General features: G+C 43.4%; 1 protein-coding gene across 2 annotated transcripts in view; it reads right to left on the reverse strand.

Annotated features, from left to right (window-relative positions):
- The window catches only part of Pdcd6ip (programmed cell death 6 interacting protein), a 60,100-nt gene extending 50,766 nt beyond the window's left edge, over window positions 1-9,334 (reverse strand). For both annotated transcript variants that reach the window (XM_052722673.1, XM_052722666.1), the window contains exon 1: window positions 9,003-9,334. In XM_052722673.1, the coding sequence (XP_052578633.1) occupies window positions 9,003-9,211 (209 nt within the window). In that variant the 5' untranslated portion in view covers window positions 9,212-9,334. The remainder of the gene's footprint in view (window positions 1-9,002) is intronic.
- Window positions 9,335-27,958: the final 18,624 nt, after the last annotated feature.

The raw sequence follows: 27,958 nt of genomic DNA on the forward strand, positions 1-27,958 counted from the left end.
GCAAGTGGTTAACTTTCTCTCTTTGCTGGTGACCAGAAGTCACTACCGCGCCACCAAAAAAAAAAAAAAACACGCTAAGCTCCTCCCTGCTACTTCCTGTCAACCAGTTGCTAACCCCACCTCTCTGAGCCCAGGTTAATTTTATTTAATTAACCTAAATGCAACACATCTTTACACAGTTAACAAATGCAACACAAACAAATGTAACACATCTTCACATTGTTAACAAAGGCAGCAGAAACAAACGTAACACACATTCACCTAGTTAAAGTACTATTCCACAGCATAAACAAATGTAACACATCTTTGCCCAGTTAAAATAATATTCCATCACAGGAGAAGTTTCTGAACATATGATATAGTGACAAGGTAATAACAGTTACAAAGAAAGAGGGTAAGGAAATAAGTTATGCACAGTGTGAAGTAAGAAAGCTGTCATTTTAAAGAAGTTAACTTTTTCCACACCATGAATTGAGAAGGTCTGCAGAAGTGAGCCAAGCAGATATCTGAGGGCAAAGTAGGTGCCAAGAGCCTGGCACTAGAATGCCGGCGCTGCACCTAGCATGGGAAAGAGGCTAATACAATACAATCATTAAGCCAAACAAAGGTAAACAGTAGAAGATGAAGTCAGGGAAGCAAGGGAGCCTTGGGTATGAATGTAAGACTTTCAGTCTTTCTTACACAGAATGACAGAGTGAACAGTCAGACAGTTTGGACAAAAGAGCAACATAATATTGGGTTTTGGTTTTTTCTCCCCAGCAGTCACTATGGCCACTATGTAAAAACCTGACTGCAGATGTACAAACAAGAGAAGAAAATAAGACAGGGAGCTCCTGAGCCACTGCAGGAATCTAACATGGACCAGTGCGACCCATTAGTTGTAACCCCGAGCCCTGCTGGAAAGTAAGCAAGGAAGGAAACAGATCATGAAGTTACTTGTTTCAAAAGTAGAAAAGAATGACTGCACAGAATAAACTGAAACCTTTACCCCGAGCCTCTTCCTCCACAACATGAGGTCAAATAGCAAAACCTGAGTTGCATGGGGAGAAGAGGCTATATATATTCTACATTTACATGGTCACAAACTGTGAGGGCCTGGGCGGTGGTGGCACACGCCTTTAATCCCAGCACTCGGGAAGCAGAGACAGGAGGATCTCTGTGAGTTCGAGGCCAGCCTGGTCTACAGATTGAGTTCTAGGACAGCCTGAACTGTTTCACAGAGAAACCCTGTCTTAAAAAAAAAAGGAAAAAAAATATGCTATGGGAGGTAACAGGGAAGTATATGGGAGGGCAGTCAGTAAAACAGAAATGTCTGACCAGCATGGAGCAAACTCCAACAAAACAAGACCAGCTATGTCTTTACAAGAGAGACCCCACTTAACTAGTTACCATAGGCAAAATGCTGCTCTTAAATAGCCAAATACAAGAGCTATGTACTTCCACAGAGGGTGCAGACACCACTAACTAGCTACCCTCTGGTTCCACCTCTGTCTCAGGTATCAAAGTTCTCCAGGAAGGAAATCTACCAAAACGGCAGAGTATACCACATCCCTCTCTTTATTATTCACAGTCTTGGCTGTAACAAGACCCTAACCTAAAATACATACCTAACAATGTAAAGAGACCTGAGCAAGTTTAACAAAGCTTGAGAGAAAGCCCACATGCTATGACTCAAAGATGGCCCCCAAAACACATCCAACATAGGAAACGATGCAGTAAAGAATAAGAACCCCTAAAGATTTGAGTTTAGAAATAAACATCTCCTCAAGGCTGGCCAGAAAGCTCAGTAGCACAAGGTGCTTGTCGCCAAGCCTGACCATACAGCCAACTCCTATGGCTTGTCCTCTGACCTCCATTTGCATACCAAGGCATGCAAGCCAAGACACACACACACACACACACACACACACACACACACACACACACACACGAGGAGGGGGGTCTTAGAAATAGGTGCATTTTTAATCATTTCTTTAAATTTTTAAATTCTAAGCATACTTAAAGATGTCACAGTGAAGGCGGTGGTATTGGCACACACCTTTAATCCCAGCACTTGGGAGGCAGTGGCAGGTGAAAGAGGTCAACTGGTCTACAGAATGAGTTCCAGGACAGTCAGGGCTACACAAGAAAACCCTGTCTCAAAAAACAAAAAACAAGAAAAAATAAAACAACAACAAAAAAAAAATAAAAATAAAGATGTCACAGTGAGTAGAACTCAGATTTTTCAAGCGGACAACCCAAGGATGCATTCAGTGTCTTAGGCAGTGTCACCTGCAAATTACAGCTCTCTCAGTCTAAAAACTCCCACGCTGAAAGCAACGCTTCCCTTAAAGCAGTGATTCTCAACCTTCCTAATGATTCGACCCTTTACTACAGTTCCTCATGTTGTGCTGACCCCCAGCCATAACATTATTTCGTTGCTACTTCATAACTGCAATTTGGCTACTGTTATGAGTCGTAGTGTAGATAGCTGATATTCAGGATATCTGATATGTGACCCCCAAAGGGGTCAAGACCCACAGGTTGAGAACTACTGCCTTAGGGGAACAAATGATACAATATGCATAAAGTACTTGAGACAGTGGCTGGATACACAATCCACACATGATAACTGCAGCATCAGGCAGTATAGGACTGCACCTTGGTGCTCTTAGATGGTCCCTACTGTTTTGCAAAACTCGAGCACTTTAAAGCAAATCCATTTTAAAACTCTAATGGAAGAAATTTAAAATCTGTCTTAATAGAGCACACACTTAGCATAGGCAGGGACCTACCTAGGTTTTTTATTCTACACATTACTAAGAACAGAAATCTCATGGGGGGCGGGGGGAGACTAGCAATTAATACATTTCTTCGAAAATATCAAAGATAGAGGGCAAATTCTAGTCTTACAAGTGTTTTGGAGGGGCTGGAGAGATGGCTCAGTGGTTCAGGGCACCGGCTGCTCTTCAGAGAGTATCAGCTCAACTCCTGGCATCCATGTCAGGCAGCTCACAAGGGCCCTCTTATGAGCTCTGCAGACACCCATAAATACGTGGCACACAGACACACACATAAATCAAAATCAAAATCTTTTAGAGTGTTTCTGGGGTATGGGGAGACGGCTGATGACCTGAGTTCTGATCCTTATTGGAAAGGCCAGAGGCAGTGATGCCCTCATCTGTAATCCTGGAAGGTGGTGACTAGCAGAGACTCCCACCCAGCACTGAACATAAACCCTGTGTGAAATGAGGTGGGAGGTGAGGTTGTCATCTGACCTACACACGGGTCTATATTCATAGTCACTCAGATCCATATTCTCTCTCTTGCACACATACACACACACAGTAGCAATATCATTAGTATAATATTATCACGTCTCTACTCCTAAACCAATAATCTAAATGTAAGCAATAGTTATGAAGTAAAATGGAATCACAGTATTTTCTTTCTTAATCTATAAAACATAAGTGTTTGGAAAAAAGACATCGCAAAATTAAGTCTATCAACTTCATTTTTTTAAGATTTAGTTTATTGTTTTTAATTAAATGTATGTCTTGTGATTGTATGTGCATGCTCATGTGTTCAGCTACCTGAAGAGGCCAGAAACATTGGATCCCCTGGAGCTAAGTTACAAGCAATTGTGAGCTGCCTTACAGGGTGCTGGGAACCACAAACTCAGGTCCTTTGCAAGAGCAGTAAGTGCTCTGATCCATTAGGCCATCCACCAGCCCCCATCAACTTCATTTTTTTTATTTTATTTTTTTATTTTATTTTATTTTTTTTTTTTTTACAAAATCTATCCAAAATGACTCAATTAAAAAAACAAAACTGAGCCGGGCGGTGGTGGCGCACGCCTTTAATCCCAGCACTCGGGAGGCAGAGCCAGGCGGATCTCTGTGAGTTCGAGGCCAGCCTGGTCTCCAAAGCGAGTTCCAGGAAAGGCGCAAAGCTACACAGAGAAACCCTGTCTCGAAAAACCAAAAAAAAAAAAAAAAAAAGACTATCATCTACCGGGTGTGGTGTCATTCGCCTTTAATCCTAGCATTCGAGAGGCAGAGGCAGGTGGATCTCTGTGAGTCTGAGGCCAGCCTGCTCTACATATCAAGTTCCAGGACAGCCAGGGCTATGAAGAGAAACCCACAAAAAAAGACTATCATATACCAAAGGCAGAAGGATGCAGTCAATACAGACTAAGGGAAGAGGTGGACACAACAAAACGGTGGCTTTGTTTGTAAAAAGAGACAACGATACAGTATGGTGTCATAATGCTTGCCTAGAAATAAAAGCCCTGACTGAGATGCACACCCAGTGGGAAGGCAGGCAGAGAGGGAAGGAGGGGGGAGGGGAGGGGAGGGCTCAAACAGTGAGCAAGTCTAATCAGGGGAAAAGAACATATATTGCATGCCTAACATTCAAAATGTACAAAAATGGAACTACAGATTATGAGACTAGAACATTCTGGGAGAACTTCTGTGAGATAAAAAGTAACATAAATACAATTAAAAGGAAGACAAGAAATTGACTGGACATTGGAAAAGTAAATAAAATATTCAGAAAACAACTTTACAAATCAGTAAAGAAAAACCAACCTGATAGGAAAATGGACAATAGAAAAAGGTACTGAGTAGCCAGCACACATGTAATAAGGCTTGCCCTCAGCAACACTAACAGATGCTACCTGACTTCCCCAGCTCAGCTACCAGTAATAATTCAAACTGTTAGCCAACAAGGACCAGCAAGGATGTGGAGGGAGAGAAACTCCTAACCTGACTATGTGAACATAATGACCCAACCACTTCCAAGAGCTAAGTCTCCTGATAAAAGCAAATCTGAATCAATGTTCTTCTCTGCTGCCTCCCAAAACTTACTAAAAAAAGATGTGCAACAGCAGTGGGCAAAGCTCTTGGGGTAACCACCAGCAACACCCGACTAGGGGAAAAGGCTGGAAATGCAGCAAGGACGAAGGGAATGGGAAGGGAAAGGGCAGTGACAAAATGTTTGAAAATGTTAAAGTGGAAGAAGCAGAAAATGCTGAAATCTGACCAGGAAGGGAGGCAAGGTTAGCAGGCAAATCGACCAGAGCAGTCAGGACAGAACTGAATTAAGCGTGGACCACCGACAAGGCAGGCAGGAGTCCCATCAACTGAAAAGAGGTGTAGCTTAAGAAAGAAACAAACTCACTCCCTCTCCTAGACTCTCAGATCCTGAGCATGAACACAGTTTCAGGTTGGGGATATCAGGAAGCCTGAAGGGAGCTGCCAACCTTCCTCAGGTCTCCCTCAGTCCACAAGGACCTCCAGTTCTGAGCAGTGCACACAGTGAAATTACAAAAACACCTCCCGGCACTTTGGCGAGACTCAGACTCACATAATGGCCAGTGATATATAAGGCTTTGTGGCAGAGGCCAGAAAACACCCTGGACACTCAACCTTTCTCCCTTCTGCTATCTTACAATCTAGAACAGTGGTTCTTAATATGTGAGTCACAACCTCTATCACAGGGGCCACACATCAGATATCCTGCATATGATTCATTTACATTACCATTCATAAGAGTAGCAAATTCAGTTATGAAATAACAACAAAAATAATTTTATGATTGGAGTTACCACAACATGAAGAGCTGTATTAAAGGGTCACAGCATTAAGAAAGTTGAGAATCACTGATCTAGATCATGGGTACAACTGCAACCAAGGCCATAAGAGCAAGGACCAAAGTCTGGGTTTTACTGAGCAAAAAGTCTGAAGTCTGGACTTCACAGACCCACTGTCCCTAGACTAACAGAACTATCTCTACCAACTTTTTTAACAATAATAAAATCTTAATTTAACTCCCTGGGTAGTTGGGGAACTATGGCATAATGCTGAACCTAATACAAGTGTCATACTAGAAAGACCACATACAGCACGGGGTGCAGTAATGCACCGGTGTGCACATGACAGCACTCTGCAGGCTGAGGCAGAAGGATCCAGAGTTCAGGAACAATCTGTACCAACGAGTTCTATGCCACCCTGAGCTCCATAGTGAGAACCTATAAAGAGGAAGAGATAACACTAGAGAGGGGAGGGGAGGAGAAGAGAGGGGAAGGGAGGGGAGGGGAGGAGAAAAGCATACATATGTGACTGTTAAGATTCCTAACCTCGGGCTGGAGAGATGGCTTAGCTGTTAAAGGCTAGGCTCACAACCAAGAATATAAGATTCCTAACCTCTAGTCACTCTGATCAAATTTCAGAAAGCTGACAACCACAGTTTTCCACGGAAGGAAATAGATGCCACAATGCTGACTTTGGCAAAAGTAAAACAAGAAATCAGTAGGGTTCCCATCTGGGACCCATCTATCAAGGTTCTCCCAATCAACTTACTGTAAATAGCAACTTGTGCTGAACAGTTTTGTGTCACCTTGACACAAGCAATAGTCATCTGAGGAGGAAACCTCAATGAAGAAAATGCCTCCATAAGGTTGAGCTGTAGGCAAGCCTGTAGAGCATTTTCTTACTAGTGATTGATGAGGGAGGGCCCAGTTCATTGGGCGGTGCCATCCCTGAGCTGGTGGTCCTGGGTTCTATAAGAAAGTAGACTAAGCAAGCCATGGGGAGCAAGTCAGTAAGCAGCACCTCTCCATTGCTTCTGTATCAGCTCCTGCTTCCATGTTCCTGTCCTGTTTGAGTTCCTGCCCTGACTTCCTTTGATGAACAGTGGAAGCATAAGCCAAATAAACCCTTTCCTCCCCAATGTGCTTTTTCCTTTTCTTCCTTTTCTTTCTTTCTTTCTTTCTTTCTTTCTTTCTTTCTTTCTTTCTTTCTTTCTTTCTTTCTTTCTTTTTTTGTGGTTTTTCAAGACAGGGTTTCACTGTGTAGCCCTGCCTGTCCTAGAACTCACTCTGTAGACCAGGCTGGGCTAAAACTCACAGAAACCCGCCTGCCTCTGCCTCCCAAGTACTGGAATTACCAACTTGCGCTTTTTTTGTCATGGTGTTTATCATAGCAATAGAAACCCTGACTAAGATACAACTTATAGAAGATAGGGTACCATATAAAAATGAAATTTTAAATAATCATTCTCATTACTATCAAATACTTAAATGTTTACCCTAGAAAACTGTAATAGAACATTTACAAGCTAAAAACAAAAAGGCATGCTGTGGGCTGGATAGAGGGCTCAGTGGTAAAGTGCTTGCTACACAAGCATTAGGACCCAAGCTCAAATGCCCAGAATCCAAGGAAAAGTCAAAGCAGTGCATATCTGTAATCCCAGGGCTCCTAGGGGCAAGATGGGAAGCAGAGACAGGAAACTCCAGAAGCCCCGAGGCCAGAGAGTCTAGAGATGCAACAAGACAAGAGATGTCTCAAAGAAGGTAGAAGCAAAGGGCCAACACCCAAGGGTATCCACTGGCCTCAACGCACAAGTGTTATGGCATGTATAAACCTACAACTCACACTCAGAAACACACACTCAATAAATAAATAATAAGCTTTTTAATATTTTAAAAGTCTGAGAGTGTACCTCAGTGGTAGCTAGCATGCATGAGTCCATTAATTCAATATCCAATGTCACAACAACTTTGGGGGATGGGAATATAGCTCAGTAGGCAGAGTGCTTGCCTAGCATGCATGAAGCCCTGGGTTAAAACCCCCATCACCCTTAAAACAGATCACAGCAGAAACAGGAAGATTAGAAGTTCAAAGTCATCTTCAGCTACAAGGGGAGCTTGAGGCCAGCCAGGGATACACAAAACCCTGTCTCAAAGGGGTGGGGGGCACATCTCACTGAATGCTACTAGTGTCTGCATAAATTTGAAAATTTTACGTTAATTCTAAAGAATGGTCAAATATTCCTTCATTACCTTAAAAAGTGCTTATTCTATCAGACTAATGATCCTTGCAATCCAACAGTCTTAGCTCTAAAATTAACACCAGAGGATCATAATCTCTGAGCAACCTATCCAATATCTCTTCCTTCCGGGAACCAACCTTTCCCCTTTCCAAATGAATCTTTGATCCATGGAGAGCAGAGAAGTTAAACCAACTGGGTAACCCAGACAAACTTAGCCCATTCCCCTAATCATTAACATATGCAGTCCAACCAAGTAAGAGAAGCCTCCATAGACTTTTAACAAAGTTTACTCAGTGCTGTGAGCCATTATAATTATGGTAAGAGCTGCCAGTGGCCATCTCTCAAAACACAAAGCTCACCTATGAAGGATCATGGTAGCAAGATGATCTCTATTGATGCCAAAACCAAGAAAGGGATGTCTCTAGACATCTCTGTCCCCAGAATATCTTAGCTACTTGAATCAGGGTTTCTGCACCTTGCACCCTAATACACCAGTGTCTCTTGCATGAAACAAGGAGATCATATTACAGGAAACTGGATCATAAGGTACCACAGAAAGGTTGTCATCATTAAGTACCAGAGTTCTCATCAACTGCAAAAAGAACCAATGTATTCCACATGTGCATACCCCTCGTCAACTGATTTTAAGGAACCCACTCTCAGTGGTCTATTATGTCACTCAAGTTTTCTTTCAAATGACTGTCACTTGTAACTTTTACAACTGTCATTCTGTCATTCGATTATTCTAAACTAAGGATGACTTAATTCAAACGAACAACATTTCTGTGATCCAATTCTCTCACTTCCCTTATGCAACTATTATTAGGAAATCTAGATGTGGCCCAATAAAATCATAAACAGCGATTGTAAAAGGGAGTCTTCAGTTGTAAGAGCTAAAAAGAGAAAACCAGTCAAACGGCTGTGATCACAGAGACCATTACGTGGCAGACTTCCTCCCAGGTACTGCGTCTAGGTGACAGAGGCCAACCCGGAAGGGAGGGCAGGGTTACAAGTCCTCTCACCAGGAAAGAATGCTGACCACACCTACGCCGCCGGCCTGAGTCAGAGTGGAGAGGCCAGCCTTGGGAGGGGGAGAGGGAGCGAGGCTGTGGAGGGAGGGACTCCGGGAGGAGAGGGAGGGTGGGAAGCCGGGGGGCTGGAAGGGGGCCCCTGCGGCCCGCGCCCACCTCAGCAGCGTCTCCAGCGAGCCCTCGTGCTTGTCGAGCGGGCGGCCGAGCGCGGTGCGCCGCAGCTTGCTGAGCTCCTCGGCCGCGCGGCAGTACTGGGCCTGCTCGTCGCCGCCGCTCGGGTACGTCTGCTGGATGAACTTCACCAGCGGCTTGGCCAGGTCCACCTCCGAGGTCTTCTTCAGCTGCACCCAGATAAACGACGACATGGTGAGCGCCCGGCCGCCGCTTCGGGCCGGAGAGACGGAGGGACAGCGACGACGGCCTAGGCGGGCTCAGCACCGGCAGCGGACGAGCGGACCGACGGGCCGACGGACTGAGCCGCCAGCGATTCGGGCCGGCCACTTCCGGGAGCCCCTGCGCAGGCGCAGTTGAAGGGGCGCGCCATTCGGTCACGTGACGGTGTCACCACAGCGTCCCTCGCCTGGTCTCGCCTCTGCGGCGCCTGCGCGATGCGATCAGCCGTTCACCTACTGCGATGGTTAAACTTTCAAAAAGACCTTTTTGTTTTGTTTTGTTTTTGTTTTTCGAGACAGGGTTTCTCTGTGTAGCCCTGGCTGTCCTGGAACTCACTATGTAGACTGTCTCGAACTCAGAGATCGGCCTGCCTCTGCCTCCCAAGTACTAGCTGGTCCGGCTCAGAAAGATTTCCTAATTTCTCTTTAAATGCTGTTTTATTTTTATATTTAAATATAATATGAGTGATAGTTCATTCAACTGCTGTTGAAGGTCCACTGTGTATTCAGGTCCTCGGTCCAAAGTAGCAAAGCTCCTGCCGTGGGGCACTTGGCCAGGTAAGGACAGAGGTAGTAAGTAAAGACAGATCTCTTAGAAGAAAATATCATAAGCAAGATAATTTAAGAAACATTCTCCCAGAAGATGGACTTAAAAGGATACCGCAGTTTGAGAAGATGTCTTGACGTTAAAGGAGGGAAATGGTGGAAAGGAGTTGGATGAGGGACAGCCTCCCAGGGGACTTAAAAGGCAAGTAGAGAATGAAATGAAGTTGAAGGATGAAGCCATAAACATCATGGAACTTGTAGTCAACGTATAGAATTTGTCTCATCAGTGGCAAGTAAGCAGTTTGTTTTTACATTTTAGAAGGGCCTCCCCTCAGTAACTGGAGAAATAATAGCTTAGCAGTTAAAGAGTACTTGCTGCTCTGCCAGAGAGAGGGCCAGAGTCGGTTCCCAGCACCCACTTCTAGCAGCTAACAGCCTGTAACTCAACGTGATCCGTTGCCCTCCCTCTTCTAGCCTCCTCTGGGACTCTCTCTCTCTCCCTCCATCTCTCTCTCCCTCTCTCTCTCCCCATCTCTCCCTCTCTCTCTCCCTCTCCTCTCTCTCTTCCAATCTCTCCCTCTCCCTCCCATCTCTCCCTCCTCTCTCTCTCTCTCTCTCTCTCTCTCTCTCTCTCTCTCTCTCTCTCTCTCACACACACACACACACACACACACACACACACACACACACAAAATGTTTTTAAAGGCCTCCAAGAGGACAAGTCTGATATTTTCAATGTTTTATATTTTTACTATGTTTATTTATTTGGGGGCATGTAGAAGTCAAGACAACTTCCGGAGTCAGTTCTCTCTACCATGTGGGTCTCAGGGTTGGAACTCCGATCATCACAATTGGCAGCAAGCACCTTTACCTGCTGAGCCATCTCACCAGTCTTGATGGAATATATGTAAATGTACAATATCATCTATGAAACACTGCAGGAAAAACTAACTTGAATATGTCACAATATTTAACTTTATTTTTTATGTGTATGGGTGTTCAGCCTGCATGTATGTCTGTGTACCATGTTTGTGCCTGGTGCCCCCTGAGGTCAGTAGATGGCATCAGGTCTCCTGGAACTGGAGTTACAGAAATGATGAGCTGCATGTCAGTGCTGGGAATTGAACCTGGATCCTGAGTCTTCTGGAAGAGCAGTTGGTGCTCTTAACAGCTGAGCCATCTCTCCAGCTTCAAAACACACAATTGATAAGAAATACACCAGGTGAAATAATAAATTCTGTGATATTCTAGAGGATAACTGGTGTATAAGCTTCAACAAGTTTTCATCCTGGGAAAACTAATGGTTATATGAAAATAAATCTATGGGACATTACAGCCTGAACTGGATCCTATTCTGAACAGGCAAGCTATAAAATGCCTTTCAGGACAGTTGACGTATGAATGAAGACATGGAATATTTGATAAGATGAAACTGTGTTGTCATACAAAGGTGGAAGTCATTAAGAAAATGGCAAGTCACAAAATGGTATGTGTATAATAGTGTCTTGGTTTTAAAAAATTAAATGTGTGTTTTATGGACTGTGAAAAAGAATTGTTCCATATGGTGGTGCTGATTGTAATCTTTGGAAATAGAAGCATACATTTTTTTGGTCTTTTTGTTTGTTTGTTTTTTGAGACAGGGTTTTTCTGTGTAGTTTTGGTACCTGTCCTGGATCTCGCTCTGTAGACCAGGCTGACCTCAAACTCACAGAGATCTGCCTGGCTGTGCCTGGCTCTGCCTCCCGAGTGCTGGGATTAAAGGCATATGCCACCACCACCCGGCTTTTTTGGTCTTCTTATTTTTATCTTCATGGAATTTTTTGCATTATACAGTACATTTGTTCATTAACAATAAAAGTTTCCTTTTCTACAATTTATGAAATTTTATTTTTTTACATTTGCTTTTTAAATGGATGTGTGTGTGTGTGTGTGTGTGTGTGTGTGTGTGTGTGAGAGAGAGAGAGAGAGAGAGAGAGAGAGAGAGATAACAACTTGTCAGAATCCTTTTCTTCTGTCATGTGTAGTGGGTAGCCATTCCAGCTTTGATCTGGAAGTTCCAACCCCCATTGAGACTTCGGCAACTGTCACACCTACAAGGCAGGGCCAAGGGAGGTGCCTGGAGACCTAAGATCTGGATGGGCTGCGCTCTCACTCGGTTCCAGGACCTTGGACGGTGAAGGTGGGCCAAGCAGAGCTCCAGAGAACACCGCTGGACTGTGATACACCTGCCCCAGACCCCGCGACCTACTTATCCCTTAACTTGTAAGGTACGCCATTAAATAAATCTAACTACGTGGAGTGGCCTTAATAATTGCACCAATAGTCATGTGTGTTCCAGAGTTTGAACTCAGGTCTTCAGACTTGGCAGCAAGCCCTTTAGCCACTGATCCATCTCAACAGCACTATAAAAGTCTCAAAAAAAGTGTCTTTATTCTAACTAAACTATTCCTGATTGAAGTAAATAAAATAGTCACCCTGCCTGATGTGTAACAAATGCATCAGAAGAGTGCAATGAGGCAAAGTTGAAACAAGTTCAGAAATTCAGGCAAAAAAATAAATAAAATCCGACATAAGTATGAGTGATCAAAAGTGATAAAACTTTTTGAGTTTAGAATTGAATTTACAGCCGGGCGGTGGTGGCGCACGCCTTTAATCCCAGCACTCGGGAGGCAGAGCCAGGCGGATCTCTGTGAGTTCGAGGCCATCCTGGTCTACCAAGTGAGTTCCAGGAAAGGCGCAAAGCTACACAGAGAAACCCTGTCTCGAAAAAGCAAAAAAAAAAAAAAAAAAAAAAAGGAATTTACAAAAGAAAAGGGGGGATAGGAGCATAAGGAAAGGAGAGTGACCAAGAATGGCTCCTGGTTTGCATGTCTGTGGGTGTGACTGTTGGTGAGATCACATATTAATAGAAAGAAAACTAGTGGATAACTCACTGGGGAGGGTGGGGAGGGTGGGAGGGTGCTTGCCCCCCACATTATTAGAGTCATTGCAGTGATGATATGTAAGAGATTGAGTTCTACATATTGGTTTTTTTCATAGGAGTCAGCATTCAGCATGCAAATTCCTTATAAATCTGTGGGACTATAAAGGGTCCCATAAAATAGGTCAAAAATTATCAGGAGGTAAAGGTTCAATTTAGGGGTTTTTTTATTTAAAAATTTATGTATGTGTGATGGGGGTGTGCAGATGCCACAGACTGTGTGTGGAGGTCAGAAGATAACTTTTCAGGATTGGTTCTCCTGCCTTGTTTCTGGCAGAGTCTGTCTTGTTTCTGCTGTGCTGACTGAGTACTCCAGACTACATGGCCTATAAACTGTTAATTCTCCTGTTTTCAGCTCCCATCTCACTATAGGAGTTGTGTGTAATGAGTCTTTCTCTGTCCCGCCAGCCTGCTCCCAAATAACGACACAGAGACTTAATTATGAAAGTTCGGCCTTAGCTTAGGCTTGTTTCTAACTAGCTCTTATAACTTAAATTAACCCACTTCTATTCATCTACATGCTGCCACTTGGCTTGTGGCTTTTACCTCTCCTCCTGCATGTGCTGCTTCTTCTGCATCCATCTCCTCTTTTCTTCTTCCCAGAATTCTCTCTGTCCTGGGAAGTCCCACCTAACCTTTTCCTGCTACTGGCCATTCAGCTCTTTATTACACCAATCACAGCAATACATCTTCATACAGTGTAAACAAATATTTCAAAACAGTTGTGGGATTGTAGATGTTCACCATTGCATCCAGCTTTATTGTTTTGTTTTGTTATTTTTGTTGTTGTTTGGTTTTTTGAGACAAGGTCTCTTCTATGTAGCCCTGGCTGTCCTGGAACTCACCAGGCTGGCCTTAAACGCACAGAGATCCACCTGCTTCTGCCTCCCAAGGCACACACTGATGCACCTGGCTTCGTCCAGATTGTGTGTGTATGTTCTAAGGATCAAACTCAGGTGATCAGGCTTGCACAGTAAGCACTTTTGCCTGCTCAGCTGTCTTGCTAGCACATGATTATTTTTTAAGATGGAAAATGCTAGAGGATCTTTTGTGTTGGTTGACAAAACTGGTTCATTGAGGGAAAATGAAGATTCTTAATAGAGAGGGGCTAGAGATATGCCGTGGCAGTTAAGAGTGCATGCTGCCCTTGTAGAGGACCAGAGTTTGGTTTTCAGCACCACAGCCATCGAGCAGCTCCAGGGGGTCTGACACTCTTCTGTCCTCCAAAAGGCACTGCACTCAAATGCACAAACCCACACAGAGACACATACACACAAACACATAATTTAAAATAAAAATATGGGTTTGAAGAAATGGCTCAATGGTTAAAAGCAAAAGCACATACTGCTCTTGCAGAGGAACCAAGTTTGATTCCCAGCACCAACGTCAGGCAGCTCATAATCACCCAGAGGAACCAAGTGTGATTCCCAGCACCCACATTAGGCAGCTCACAATCACTTGTAGCTCCAGCCCCATAGGATTGAACACTCCCTCCTGGCCTCCAAGGGTAACTGCATTCATATTCACATACCTACACACAAAACACATTTATAAATAATTCAAAATAAATCCTTTTTAAAAATTGCTTCCCAAAGTAAATAAAATGCCTCAATCTGTGGTGCTTGAAAGAAAGAAAGAAGGAAGGAAGGAAGGAAGGAAGGAAGGAAGGAAGGAAGGAAGGAAGAAAAGAAGGAAGGAAGGAAGGAAGGAAGGAAGGAAGGAAGAAAGAAAGAATTGCTTTAACTCCACATAGATGTGCCATCACCAAAGGAGCCAAATACATGAAAGGAGCAGAGAGTGTAGCCGAAAGTTTTCCAGTGTCCCGCCTGGTCCCGCAGCCACTCAGACCCAAATAAACACATAGAGACTTATATCAATTAAGAATCACATGGCCATGGCTTATGGCTCAATTTTCTTGCTAGCTAGCTCTTATAACTATACTCAGCCCATTTCTATTAATCTGTATGTCGCCACGTGTATCTCCTCCACCTCTGCCTTTCTTCTTCCTGTCTTTCTCCTGGCTTTCCTGCCTGCCTCTAAACTGCCTTGCCATAGGTCAAACAGCTTTATTTATCAACCAGTCAGAGCAACACATATTCACAGCATATAAGACATCCCATAGCACTTCCCCTTTCTTTCTAATCAAAAGGGAAGGTTTTAACTTTAACATAGTAGAATTACATATAATAGAACAGTTATCAAGCAAGAATTACAGTTACAATATCTAGTCTATTTGTTTTTTTGGCAAAATTAAAGAAAATACTCTATCATCTAACTTACTTCTATGAGTCTAAATTTTCATATCTAGTTTATCTTTTTTTATAACCAAGGAAAATTATAACTATCTAGTCTTTAACTACATCAAAGACCCCAGAAGGATATAATATTACCTAAGTAAACAGAGAATTGTAAACGCCTTCCAAAAATCTAGAATGAAAGAGACAGCTACCTGCCTGGACAATCATCCAAAGTTCCTCTGTAATGTTGGGGCATCCATCTTCAGCCAATAGGCCTAGTCTCTCAGTCACTTTTCCCTGTATCTTGTAGAATGTCTGGCAGTTTACTCTGTGAAGCAGCAACCTGAAGAACCATTTCACCCCATTTTGGCAAATTCAGTGGTCATTTTCTTATGGGTCCTACATGTCCAGTTTATACAACATATTATCAGCAGTCCAGGCAAGAGCAGTTTCTTGCCCAAATGGCCTTTGTTATTTTTTTGGTTTGTTTGGTTTGGTTTGGTTTGGTTTGGTTTTTCGAGGCAGGGTTTCTCTGTGTAGTTTTGGTGCCTGTCCTGGATCTCGCTCTGTAGACCAGCATGGCCTCGAACTCACAGAGATCTGCTGGCTCTGCCTCCTGAATGCTGGGATTAAAGGCGTGTGCCAACACCACCCTGCTCCAAATGGCTATTTTTGTCAAGAAGAAGATAAACTCCATATAGAATGTCTTCAATGCCCATCTTTCTCTTTGAAGTACATCAGTACTGCCAGGAGCAGACACATCTTACTGTCCAGAAAGTCTAAGTTTTTTTAAAACATTTTAAATGCCGTATCCTGTAGGTCTTTGAAGTGTTTGAAGATTACCTATCTATCTGATATATATATATATAAAACTTAACTAACATGACTATAAGTGTGATTATCATAGATGACTAATTATTAATCTGTTTCTTAATTATACATTACAATTTTAAATGAGTTGCATAAACATAATACCTTAAACAAGAGTAGAAACATACATATAGTGTAACAAAACTAACTTTAAATTTGTGTCAATAAACTAAAATCCATAGCAGTGTAAAACATTTCAAACAAGTTGTTGCTCTTTAAAAGTAGATTCAATAATCTACCTTTTTATGCTATCATATCTATATCCTTCATTTCTTTCTTCTTTTAGAAAGAGATTGACTATGACTAATAACAATTTGCAACCAACAATCTAAACAAAGACAAACATCCATAATCCATTTTTGGGGAATGTGAGCTTAGTGTTCTAGGTTAATTCCTGCTGATAGAGGGCACTGGTAGTCTTATGGGGACACAAAGAAAATTTTAGGATTATGGTCAAGTCCTGACTGGAGTAATCTGTGAGGCTGTATTCTCTGAGCCAGTTGCCTTGAAGCTGTTCTGGATGTTGGATCATCTGGAGACCTCTCAGGGGGTCTTGGATGATCAAACCACATTAGCGTAGAAGTAATCCATAGGTTCTCATCTTCTGTGGAAACAAAAGCAGAACCGCTTTTCCAAAGTAACATATCCATAGACACAAATTTTGAAGTCAAGATACCTTTAAAATATATATATTGGTTTAACTTAGCAGCCTTTACAATCAAATGTCTTTCCGTAGTTAAAAATCCCAAAGACAACACAATCCAGATTCTCTGTGTAATATCCATCTTTATGTGACTTATTTTTTATAATACTTTTACTGTCTCTATAAATACTTTATTTTTTAAACTATTTCTTTATATAACTGTCTATCCTTTTCCTCTCTCTTCCAAGCCTATGTGCATTTTTACATATAATGTAAACCATTTAGAGGTTTATTACATCTGAATCTGTCTTTTTGTGAATCTATTGCTTTAAACTGCAGCATGGCTGGGACTGAAACAGCAGCCCTGGCTGCTGGCTCCACCCACCTCACCTTCCCAACATGGTGTAGGTAATTCACCACCAGCTCTGGGAGACCTACTCACTGCCAACTCGTGGCTTGGAGACGCCACTGTGTACTGCGGCAGGAATCCACCATGCCACTTAGCTTATGGCTGCTGGTGGCCATCTCCATCTCACAGGCAGCTCTCAGGAGATGAGTCTCTACACTGATACTGGCATGAGACTGTGAGACTAGGAAGCCTAGTGTAGCTCCGTTTCTGTGCATTCAGAACCTTTAAGCTTTGTTAGGTCTATTTGGATCAATCCCCAACGGTGAGTGCCAAATGTAGCCGGAAGTTTTTCAGTGTCCTGCCTGATCCCACATGGTGCCCAATGTGGGGCATGAACCCACAACTCTGAGATTAAGAGTCTCATGCTATACCAACAGAGCCAAGAGTGTATAGGAGGAGAGGTGAGCCATAAGAAAGATGAAGAACACAGCAGATGAAGCAGAAAAGGAAACTAATATAGGTGTGGGGCTGATACTGTAGACCAGGTGCTGGCCTGCCTTGCCTGAAGCCCTGGGTTTGATCCCAGCACTGGATAAACTAGATGTGATGGCACACACAGTAATACACCTTTCAAATGCTGGGATTGCCAGCATGCACTATCCTGCCCAACCTTAATGACTAAGTTTTTATCTGACCTCCCCATAGGGTGTAAGCTTCATGGGAGAAAAGTGTGTTCATTTTATATAGTATTATGAACACCCCTTGACTTCAATGGATCTGTGTCTTTGTCTCATGTAAACTGACTCATCATAGACCAAAATGTATCGAATATCTCTAACCAATAAACATCATTACTTAGCAACATGATACACTGTGAGGAACAGTTTGCTTGCCTTCAGGATTGTGTGACAGACTGGCTCACTGCACTGCCTGTATCATAAGGGAATATCAGACAGCAAAACCAAGAAAAAGATCAACCTTGTTGTGTAGCCAAGTTTGACCTTGAACATGGATCCTCCTGTCTCTATCTCCTAATAACTGAGGTTACAGGTATTCACCACTGTGCGGAGCCAGACCAACCCAAGACTTTCTGGGGTCCCTGCAGAAAGGACAAAGGGAACTTTAGTTCTGTGTCCTTGTCCAGGAGTGGACTTGGCAAGGGCGGCCTAGGGCTGGAGCCAGTGCCTCCTCAGAGGAGTCAAGATTATGGCTTCTGAGGACCCGACTCTTCCTCCTGGGCTGTAGTTATCAGTCCTTGGGCAGCTGAGTCTGAGGTACCCTGTGTTCTCTTTGCCAACGTTGTCTTACTTAGTTCTCTGCTGACCTTGGCCATCCCCCCTCCCCTCCCCCCGCCCGCCATAAATAGTATATATAACGCTGTACTTCCTTTTTTTTTTTCTCTCTCTCTCCAAGACTTGATTTTTGTGTAACAGCTCTGGCTGCCCTGGATCTTCCTCTGTAGACCAGGCTGGCCTCAAACTCACAGTGATCCACCTGCCTCTGCCTCCCAAGTGCTGGGATTAAAGGTGTGTGTGTGTGTGTGTGTGTGTGTGTGTGTGTGTGTGTGTGTGTGCATGTGTGCGCGCGCGCGCCACCACGCCTGACTTATGTCTTGTGTCTTTATTTCTCATACCTGATCCTCCTACTCAACACCTCATCGTTCCAGACCCTTATCCCTGCTGGTTCAGGACACACTACCACACCTGGATTTCCTTATTCTTCATTTTTCTTCACTGTCCAAAATTATGTTAATGTCTTCCTTTGGTTTTTCACTGCCTATGACTACCACTAAAATGCACCACAAGAGAGGGACCTTGGTCTTTCCAGATGCCCAATGTCTAGAAAGTGTTTGTTTAGTACACTGAAGACTTAATGATATCGGTTTCCTAATATAGGTTTACCCATTGTCTTAGGAATACAGGTGTCCAGGATATATGGTTTGCTTGTCAGGAGAAATGTTTCTGTAAATGAGAGCAAGAAGAGTAGGAGGAAGCTAGCCTGGGGCACACATTCAGAAACCCCAGCCTGGAACCTGCTGTCCGCTGAAGTCTGACCCAGTTTGAGCCCATGGGAGCACTCTGAGTCATGAACTGCACCACAGACTGGGTAGCACTTTAAAGCAGAGGCCAGCTTTATTTAATCCAAGAGGGTCAATCATTAGATTCTAGATTTTTTTACATGTATTTTGTGTACATGTGCCACAGCATGCACAGGTTAGTTAGGGCAGCAAGAGTTACCACTCGCCTTACGTCCTGCGAGCCCCAAGAATTGAACTCAGATCATCAGGCTTAGTAGCAGGTGAGCTACATGCACTGAACTACATCAGCAGCCCAGTTTCCAGTTACTATCAGATGCTTTCGGGAAGCATGCTGTCTGCCAGCCACCTTTCCATTCTCTGAAGGAGGAGGCATCTGTGTGAAGGGAGCCGGCACCAGTCACAGCTACCAGGGAGTGGTTTGTTAAGAGGGATGCAGATGGGACACTATTTTCAACATTTATTGGAGGTGAGGGGATCCCACAGAATTTTAAAAAACAGTAGGTTCAATAATATAATTTAATAAAATGGCAAGCTAGAATGTTAACGTATAGAAATCTCTACAATAAAGTCAGGCTTCGTGACACACACCTGTAATCCTAGCCCAGCCCTTGGGAAGTAGAAGCAGGGTGATCAGGAGTTCAAGATTAGCCACAGCTGCATGAAGTCATATCTCAAGAAAAAGGGGGAGGGAAAGAAACACAGAGAGAGAGAGAGAGAGAGAGAGAGAGAGAGAGAGAGAGAGAGAGAGAGAGAGAGAGAGATTTTAATATAACAGGTGAAAACTAAACTTCAATAATACAGCATAAAATATATTTTTATTATATGTAGAATGGAGAAAACCTTGTGTATTGCTTTTGTGTCTATCTGTGTTACCAAACAGCAGAATGAACCAACTTAGGGAGCAAATATTTAGTTTTTTGGCTCAGAGTTTCAGAGAGCCTCAGTCCACCATAGCAGAGAAGGCAGTATGTGTGGCAGAGGCTCCTCTTGTGATTACAGACAAACAGAGTTCTAGAACTACAGGCCAAGCAGCACCCTTTGGAGGCTCAGTCCCAGTGACAGCTTCTCCCAGTCAGGCCCCACTTCCTAAAGGTTCTGTAGCCTTCCAAGGTATTGTCACCTGCTGGGGACAGGCGTCAAAACTTCAGCTTTGGGCTCAAGGTAATAGCATTTGCCATGCAAAGCTGATGACCCACGCTCCACCCCTGGACCTCTGACCACTGGACCCCTGGACCTCTGACCACTGGACCCCTGGACTCCTGGAAGGAAAGACTGACTCCCAGCTGTTTTCTGACCTCCACACATGCATGCACGTGCACACACACAAATAATCACTCAGTTGAGGCTTATGGTCTCTCATTTTCATTCAGTCCCATCCTACCCTAGTTGCGAATTTAACCTCTGCCTAGAATCCAGCCAGTCTGATGTTTCGCCTTTGTTTTTTGAATTCTGTGTCACCTAGCATGAAAACAACTCCTCTGAAAGGCTGCCATCCTGTGTGGCTGTATATACCTTATCTGAGGTCAATGGAAGGAACTGTACTCACCAAAGAAAATCACTGGTCTCTTATGATATCCAGGTCACCATTTGTTTTTGGCGAGTTGTTCTCCTGTTTGCATAATGAATCTGGTGTGTGTGTGAACTCTGTGACAGGGGCTCATTTCATTAACACAAAGAAAACCGAGAGGGAGAGGAAGTGATGGACATGGACAAAATATGGCAAATGTTGATAATGGTTGAGGGCAGGTGATGCTTATGCACAGATCTTCCATGCTTTTTAAATTGTTTAAAAAGTGAGTGTGTTTGTGTGTGTGTGTGTGTGTGTGTGTGTGTGTGTATGTGTGTGTGTGTGTGTGTGTGTGTGTGTGTGTGTGTGTATGTGTGTGTGTGTGTGTGTGTGTGTGTGTGTGTGTGTGTGTAATGCAGACATACACATGTTACAGTGCTCATGTGGAAGTCAGAAGACAACTTGGGGGATGGGGAATTGATTCTCTTCTTCCGCCTTGGGCCCTGGGGATCCAAACCGACACCATCAGGCTTGCTCAGCAAGAACCTTTACCTGCTAAGCCTTCTCACAGGACCCTTTTCTTTTTTAGTGAAGACAAGTGGGAGTGGCTGTCATTTAGCCCAGGCTAGCCTCTACTTCCTAAGTGCTGGCATCACAAGCGTGTACCAACACATTTGGTGTTAAAGAAAACTGGTATTTTTTGAGTTTTGTTTTTGTAATACAAGGAATCAAACCCAGGGCCTCATGCATGCATGGCAAACACACTACCAACCGAACTACATCCCTAGTGCCCTCTTTGCTTTATATTTTTATTTATTCGTTTGTTGTTTGTTTGCTTGTTTGTTTTTTGAGACTAGGTTTCTCTGTGTAACAGCCCTGGCTGTCCTGGAGCTCTCTTTGTAGACCAGGCTGGCCTTGTACTCACTGAGATCCGCCTGTCTCTGCCTCCTGAGTGCTGGGATTCAAAGTGTGCATCACCATGCCTGGCCTCTCTTTATTTTTTATATTTGAAATTTTACATAACAAAAAGTTACATAACTTTTCATACACTGGAAGATTAAACACTGAATAATTGTTAAGTATGACTTAATTCTGAATAAGCTGAATTTTTATTTTATTCAAGTGTTCAAGACATAATTTCTTATCACACTTTTATACATATGATAAAAATTTTTATTACATTTCTGCCAGGTGGTGGTGGCACACGCCTTTAATCCTAGTACTCAGGAGGCAGAGGCAGGCTGATCTCTGAGTTCGAAGCCAGCCTGGTCTACAGAGTGAGTTCCAAGACAGCTAGAGCTCTTACACAGAGCCCTGTCTTGAAAAAATATATTACATTTCTTTATTTTTCAGGGAGGGGCACACATGTCACAGCCCATGTGTGGAAGTCAGAGGACAGCTTAGGAAATCAGTTCTCTCCTTCTACTCTGTGGGTTCAGTGAACTAAACTCAGGTCATTGGACTGGAAGGCAAGTGTGTTTAGCTCTTGAACCATCTCACCTGCTTGAACTGTATATTTTTAAAAGATTGATTATATTCTTTTTAAATTTTGTGTGTGTGTGTGTGTGTGTGTGTGTGTGTGTGTGTGTGTGTACATGTGAGTGCAGGTGCCAGGAGAGATCAGAGTCACAGGTGATTTCAAGCTGCCGGATCTGGGTGCTAGGAACTGAGGTCCTCTGCAAAAGCAGTACATTCTTAAGGGTTGAGCCATCTCTATAGCTCCATGTTTTTTTTTTTATTTTTTAGACAAAAATCTCCCTAGCTAACTCAGACTAACATTGCACTTACCATCGTCATCCAGTCTAGGCTTCCTCAGTGCTGAGACTGCAGACAGAATTCACTATGCCCGACTTACTTTTTTAAGGATTTATTTTTATCTTTTATTCATGTGTATGTGTGCTGTCTGTGTGAGTACATGCTGTAGCTAGAATTTTCCTGCCTGGCTCACAGTCAGGACAAATCTTTCTCACCTGCCAGTCCCACAGCAACATGCACATGTATTCTGGGGCCCTTGGAGTCCAGAAGGCAGCATTAGATGCCCTGGACTAGAATTGCAAGTGGTTATAAATTAATCCGGGTGCTGGGAACAGAACACAGGTCCTCTGGAAGCAGTACGTATTGCAGATCGTGAACTATCTCCCCAACCCCTCGTGTCTGTTTGTTTTTCTTTTTTGAATGTGTGGTTATTGATTAGATAAGCTAATTTAGATCTTTACAAATTTTTATTAAAAAGCACCAATCTGGGGCTAGATATGGCTCAAAGATTAAGAGAATTGGCTACTCTTCCAGAGAGCCCAGGTTTGACTCCCAGCACCCATATGGTGGCTTCCAATTCATTCAGGCAAAATACCAATACACACAAAGTGAAAATAAATATTTTTTTTAAAAACTGTATCAACCTGATCTCTTCCAGTCTCTTTGAGGTGGTGAGGCGTGAGGTGGGATGGGGCACAGAAGCAAGATTACAAAGGAAAGTCTTGGTTTGAAAAGTGTCCCAGCGGGGGCTGGAGAGATGGCTCAGAGGTTAAGAGCACTGACTGCTCTTCCAGAGGTCCTGAGTTCAATTCCCAGCACCCACATGGTGGCTCACAACCATCTGCAATGAGATCTGGCGCCCTCTTCTGGCCTGCAGTCACATATGCTGTATACATAATAAATAAATAAATCTTTAAAAAAAAAAAAAAAGAAAGAAAAAGAAAAGTGTCCCAGCAAGACACATGCTGTGCTGCTGCTGTGTGTCAAATGGGGATGGCCTGCTAAGCCCAAGAAAAAGTACAAACAGTGTGCCAAGGCTGAGAGTTGACTGGATCAAAAAGAGGCACTTTAAAAATGCCTATCACAGCCTATCACAGATTCAGACTTGGATTTCATGAAGGGGCAACACCAACCCACAGCACCCACTCATCTCAAGGATCTCAATGATCGGTCATAAACGTCCTGATTTTAAAACTAATATTAAAAGAAAAAAATCAATCCACTTAACTACCATCTTTTGGGAAAGAGAGATTGAGACAGTTTCTCTATGTAGCCCAGGTTGGCCTGGAACTTGCTTTGTAGTGGAGAAGAACCTTGAACCTGTGGCCTTCCTGCCTCCACTTCATGGGTGCTGGGATTTCAGGCCACACCCACCTAGATAATCCTCCTTTTATCAGTGCCCAAGGGATTTCAGTAACAGCAAAACTTGAGACAAAATTTCTTCCTGGCCTGTGTCATATATCCTCTGAACCACAAGAGGGAGCTAAGGACTAGCAACATGCAGAAAGAAATTAGACTGACTAAGACCTTCTCAGCCTTTGGCAGTCTTTGGAGCTGCGGCTTTGAAGGAACAGCTGACTGCTCCCTGGAATCAGCATCCTCCTCCTTCTCCAACAGAAAGGCCAGCATTGTTTCTAAACACTGAGACAAGTTGAACAGAATCTCCCCAGTAGGCGAAGGCGGGTAAATGACCTTGGGAAGGAGTGATGTGGAATGGGAAGGCTAGCTACACATTTGGCTGGACTGGGAGGATGATGTGTGCTTGGCTGAATATGTGAAGGGCAAGTTAAGCCATCCCTGACCCAAATAGCTCATGCCACAGTGTCCTGACCCTGCAAGGAAATGCAACTCTGGAGTTGGCCAAGCTTCAACAACACCTATGCCCTGGATGAGAGGATGCTCTCTCTCATTACCCAGGGTTTCTCCGTTACCCGGGGGACTTCCTTTCTTTTCTGTTGCTGTGATATAACACCCTGACAAAAGCAGCTTAAGGGAGACAAGGCTTGTTTTCACTCACAATTCCAGGTTACAGTCTATCCTTGTGGGAAGTCAAGGCTGCATGGATTTGAAGCAGCAAGACACATTACAACTGCAGTCAAAATCAGCAAATTCACACATGCATGCTTGTGCTCACCTGGATTTCTCCATTCTTACACAGTTCAGGATACTCTGTCCAGAGTATGCTGTCACTCATGATACACTGGTCTTCCCACTAATTAACAAAACCCACCATAGACATGCCCCCAGGCCAACCTAGACACTTCATTTCCAGGTGATTCTACACTGTGCCAAATTGACAGTCCAAAGTAACCAGACCCAAATGGTGGAAAGACAGACCAGACAGCCCAACTTGTCCTCTGACTTCTATACATGCACACAAAATAAATATATGTAAATAAATAAGGTGGAGAGTAACTGAGGAAGACACCTGATGCCAATCTCTGGCTTTATGTGCACACATGAACATGTCATATTCACACACCTCATACACCAACTGTTCAGTAGGACTTTTTTTGTTTTGTTGTTGATGTTGCTATTGTTTTGGTTTGGTTTTTGGTTTTTCAAGACAGGGTTTCTCTGTGTAGCTTTGGCTGTCCTGGAACTCACTCTGTAGACTAGGCTGGCCTCGAACAGAGATCCACCTGCCTCTGCCTCCAAGTGCTCAGATTAAAGGCATGTATGTGCCACCACAACCCAGCTTAAATCAGTGTTTTTTGCTTGCTTGCTTGCTTTTTACTTTTTCTATTTTATTTGAGACAGGGTCTAATGTATCACAGGCTGGCCTCAAACTCACTATATAGCTGAGAATGATCTTGAATTTCTGATCCTCCTGCCTCTACTATCTGTTCTTTTAACTACAGCCATCCTGGTGTGTGTGAATAGCATCTCTTACTATGGCTTTGCCTGTTTCCCTAATGGCTAATCATGTTGAACATTTTTTTCAATGTGCATATTGACCATTTGTGTATCTTCTTTTTTAAAGGCTTTTAAATTATATGTATTTGTAGTCTTTGTGTGGGTTTGTGCACATATGTGCAGTTGCCCATGGAAGTCAGAAAAGGATGTCTGCTCCCCAGGAACTAGAGTTACAGGCGATTGTAAGCCTTAGGATGGATGCTAAGAACTGAACTCAGGTCCTTGGGAAGATCAGCAAGTACTCTAACTGCTGAGCTATCCCTCTAGTCCTGGAGAAATGCTTATTGAGTTCCATGTCTTTTCTTAAGTTATTTGTCCTTACTATTTAGTTCTAAGAGTCTGTCCTATATTATAGATGCAAGTTTCTATGTAGATAAGATTTGGAAACACTTTCTCCCATTCTTCAGGTTATATTTCCACTTCATTTTCTCTTGTGGCAGGGTCTTGATATGTAGCCCAAGCCTGGAACTGAACAGCTCAGACTGGTAAAATAACTTGGCCTTCCCCATTTTCATGATGCCACTAACCAAGATGGTGGCCATGTCACATGACTGTTGTCATTTTGATGACAATAAAGCCACGATTCCTTTTTTGCCTGTGGTGAGCTCAGATCCAAGAGCCTATATGATGATTTGTTTGTTTGTTTGTTTGTTTTTGTTTTTCGAGACAGGGTTTGTCTGTAGTTTTGGTGCCTGTTCTGGAACTCACTCTGTAGCCCAGGCTGGCCTTGAGCTGACAGAGATCCTCCTGCCTCTGCCTCCCGAGTGCTGGGATTAAAGGCGTGCGCCACTGCTGCCCACTATGTGATGATTTTTACCCAGACAGAAAAGCATCTTCCGAGGACCACATGGTCTAAGGCAATGGCGGACTAACCACATCAAGTAGCTGTCTGTTCTCCATTCCCTCATCCCTGACCCGAGAGACCCCTGGCGTAGAGGGCAAGAAGAATCCTATACCCATAGACAGAAGGTAGGGAGTTAAACTTAGCATCATTTAGCTCCTACCACATGGCTATTAGTCATCTAGAAAACCTGAGAGAAAAAGAGGCCTCTAAAAACAAGTGTGTGCACGTGTGTGCCATGGCATGCATGTAGAGGTCAGAGGACAACTTCATGTTTTCCCAGATCAGTCTTTCACTCCTGAGTCAGTAACAAGAGATGGCTTAGTGGTTAAGAGCACTGTCTGCTCTTCCAGAGGTCCTGAGTTCTGTTCCCAGCAACCACATGGTGGCTCACAACCATCCATAATTCAATCTGGTGCCCTCTTCTGGCCTGTAAGTATACATGCAGACAGAATACTGTATACACAATAAATAAATATTTTAAAAAGAGAGAGAGCGACTACCCTGAAACTCCCATAACGTACCATCCAAAATGTGCAGTGTCTAATTTTTATCACATGGGTCATTATCCTAAGAACTGAGAAAACCTCATGTAATGAAAAAGGGCAGCAATGGTGACAACACCCAAGATGGCAGACATTGGAACGGTCTGAAAAGGACTGGAAACAGACATCAGCGAGAGACTGTGGACATGCTGGAAGCAAGGGAAAAAATGAGAAGTTTCCGTTAAGAACCAGGTATGGTGGCTGTCTCAACACTATTCTTTTGCTGTGAAGAGACACCATGACAAGGCAACTATTATATGAGAAAGCATTTAATTGGGGGTTAATTACAGTTTCAGAGGGTTAATCCATTATCACCATGGCAGAGAGCCTGGCAGCATGCAGGCAGGCACTGGAGCAGTAGCTGAGAACTATATCTTGATCTGTAGGCAAAGAGAGAGACTCTAGGCTTGGCATAGGCTTTTGAAACCTCAAAGCCCACCCTCAGTGAGACATTTCCTCCAAGGCCACACCTCTTAACGTTTCTCATCCTTTCAAACAATTCCACTCCCTGGTGACCAAGTATTCAAATATATGAGCTTATGGGGGCCATTCTTACTTAAACCATTACAGTGGTGCCCACCTGTAATCTCAGCCCTCAGTAGGCTGAGGCAAGAGGATTCTTGTGAGTTCAAGCCCATCCTAGGGTATAGAGGCTATGCCTCAAATAACAATAAAGTGTCAGCAAAATAAGTAAATAAAAGACATAAAGAAGAGCCAAGTGAAAAAAATTAACTGAAAAATATGGTGATATTTTATTTGTGCTGAAATGTGATTTTATTTGTATGTTAATAAAGTTGTCTGGAGATCAGAAGTCACAGCAAGCCATAAGCGGGAGTCAGGCGGTGGTAGCACATGCCCTTAATGCGATCACATGGCAGGCAGAGTCTCTGTGGTCAAGGACACAGTCAAAGCAAGGTGACCTGAACTTTTAATCCCAGTACCAACCACAGAGACCTGAAGGTCTGTATAGACAGGCAGTGACGAGGAAATCATGTGGTTGGGTTTAGAGCCAATGAGAAAGCAGAACAGGAAGGCAATAAAAAGACAGGTCACAGGAAGAAGGTCTCTCTCTGAGGGCAAGACTGCTCTGACCTCTGGGCTTTTAACTCTGCATTTGGCTCTGTGTTTCTTATTTAATAAGACCATTTAGAATTTCATCTACAGAAAAAATATAGAAAACATTAAAAACTAAGACAAGACACATAGCTCAGCTAGCCTTTGGTAGAGTGCTAGCCTACCTAGAATAATGCTACCCAGGACTCCATCCCCTGTACTACAGAAATAGGGCATGGTGATACCCACTTGAAATCTTAACATTTGGTGGTAGAAGGAGGATCAGAAGTCTAAGATCATTATCAGTGAGTTCAAGACTAGCCTGGACTACATGAAACCAAGTCCCAGGAAAGATGGAAACAATGTTTCAAAGACAATGGGAAGAGGGATGGAGAAATGACTCAGTGGTTTAAAATGTGAACTGCTCTTGCAGAAGACCC

The sequence above is a fragment of the Peromyscus californicus genome, unplaced genomic scaffold, assembly GCF_007827085.1.
Source record: "Peromyscus californicus insignis strain IS unplaced genomic scaffold, ASM782708v3 Scaffold_11__1_contigs__length_118956290, whole genome shotgun sequence".
NCBI lineage: Eukaryota > Metazoa > Chordata > Mammalia > Rodentia > Cricetidae > Peromyscus > Peromyscus californicus.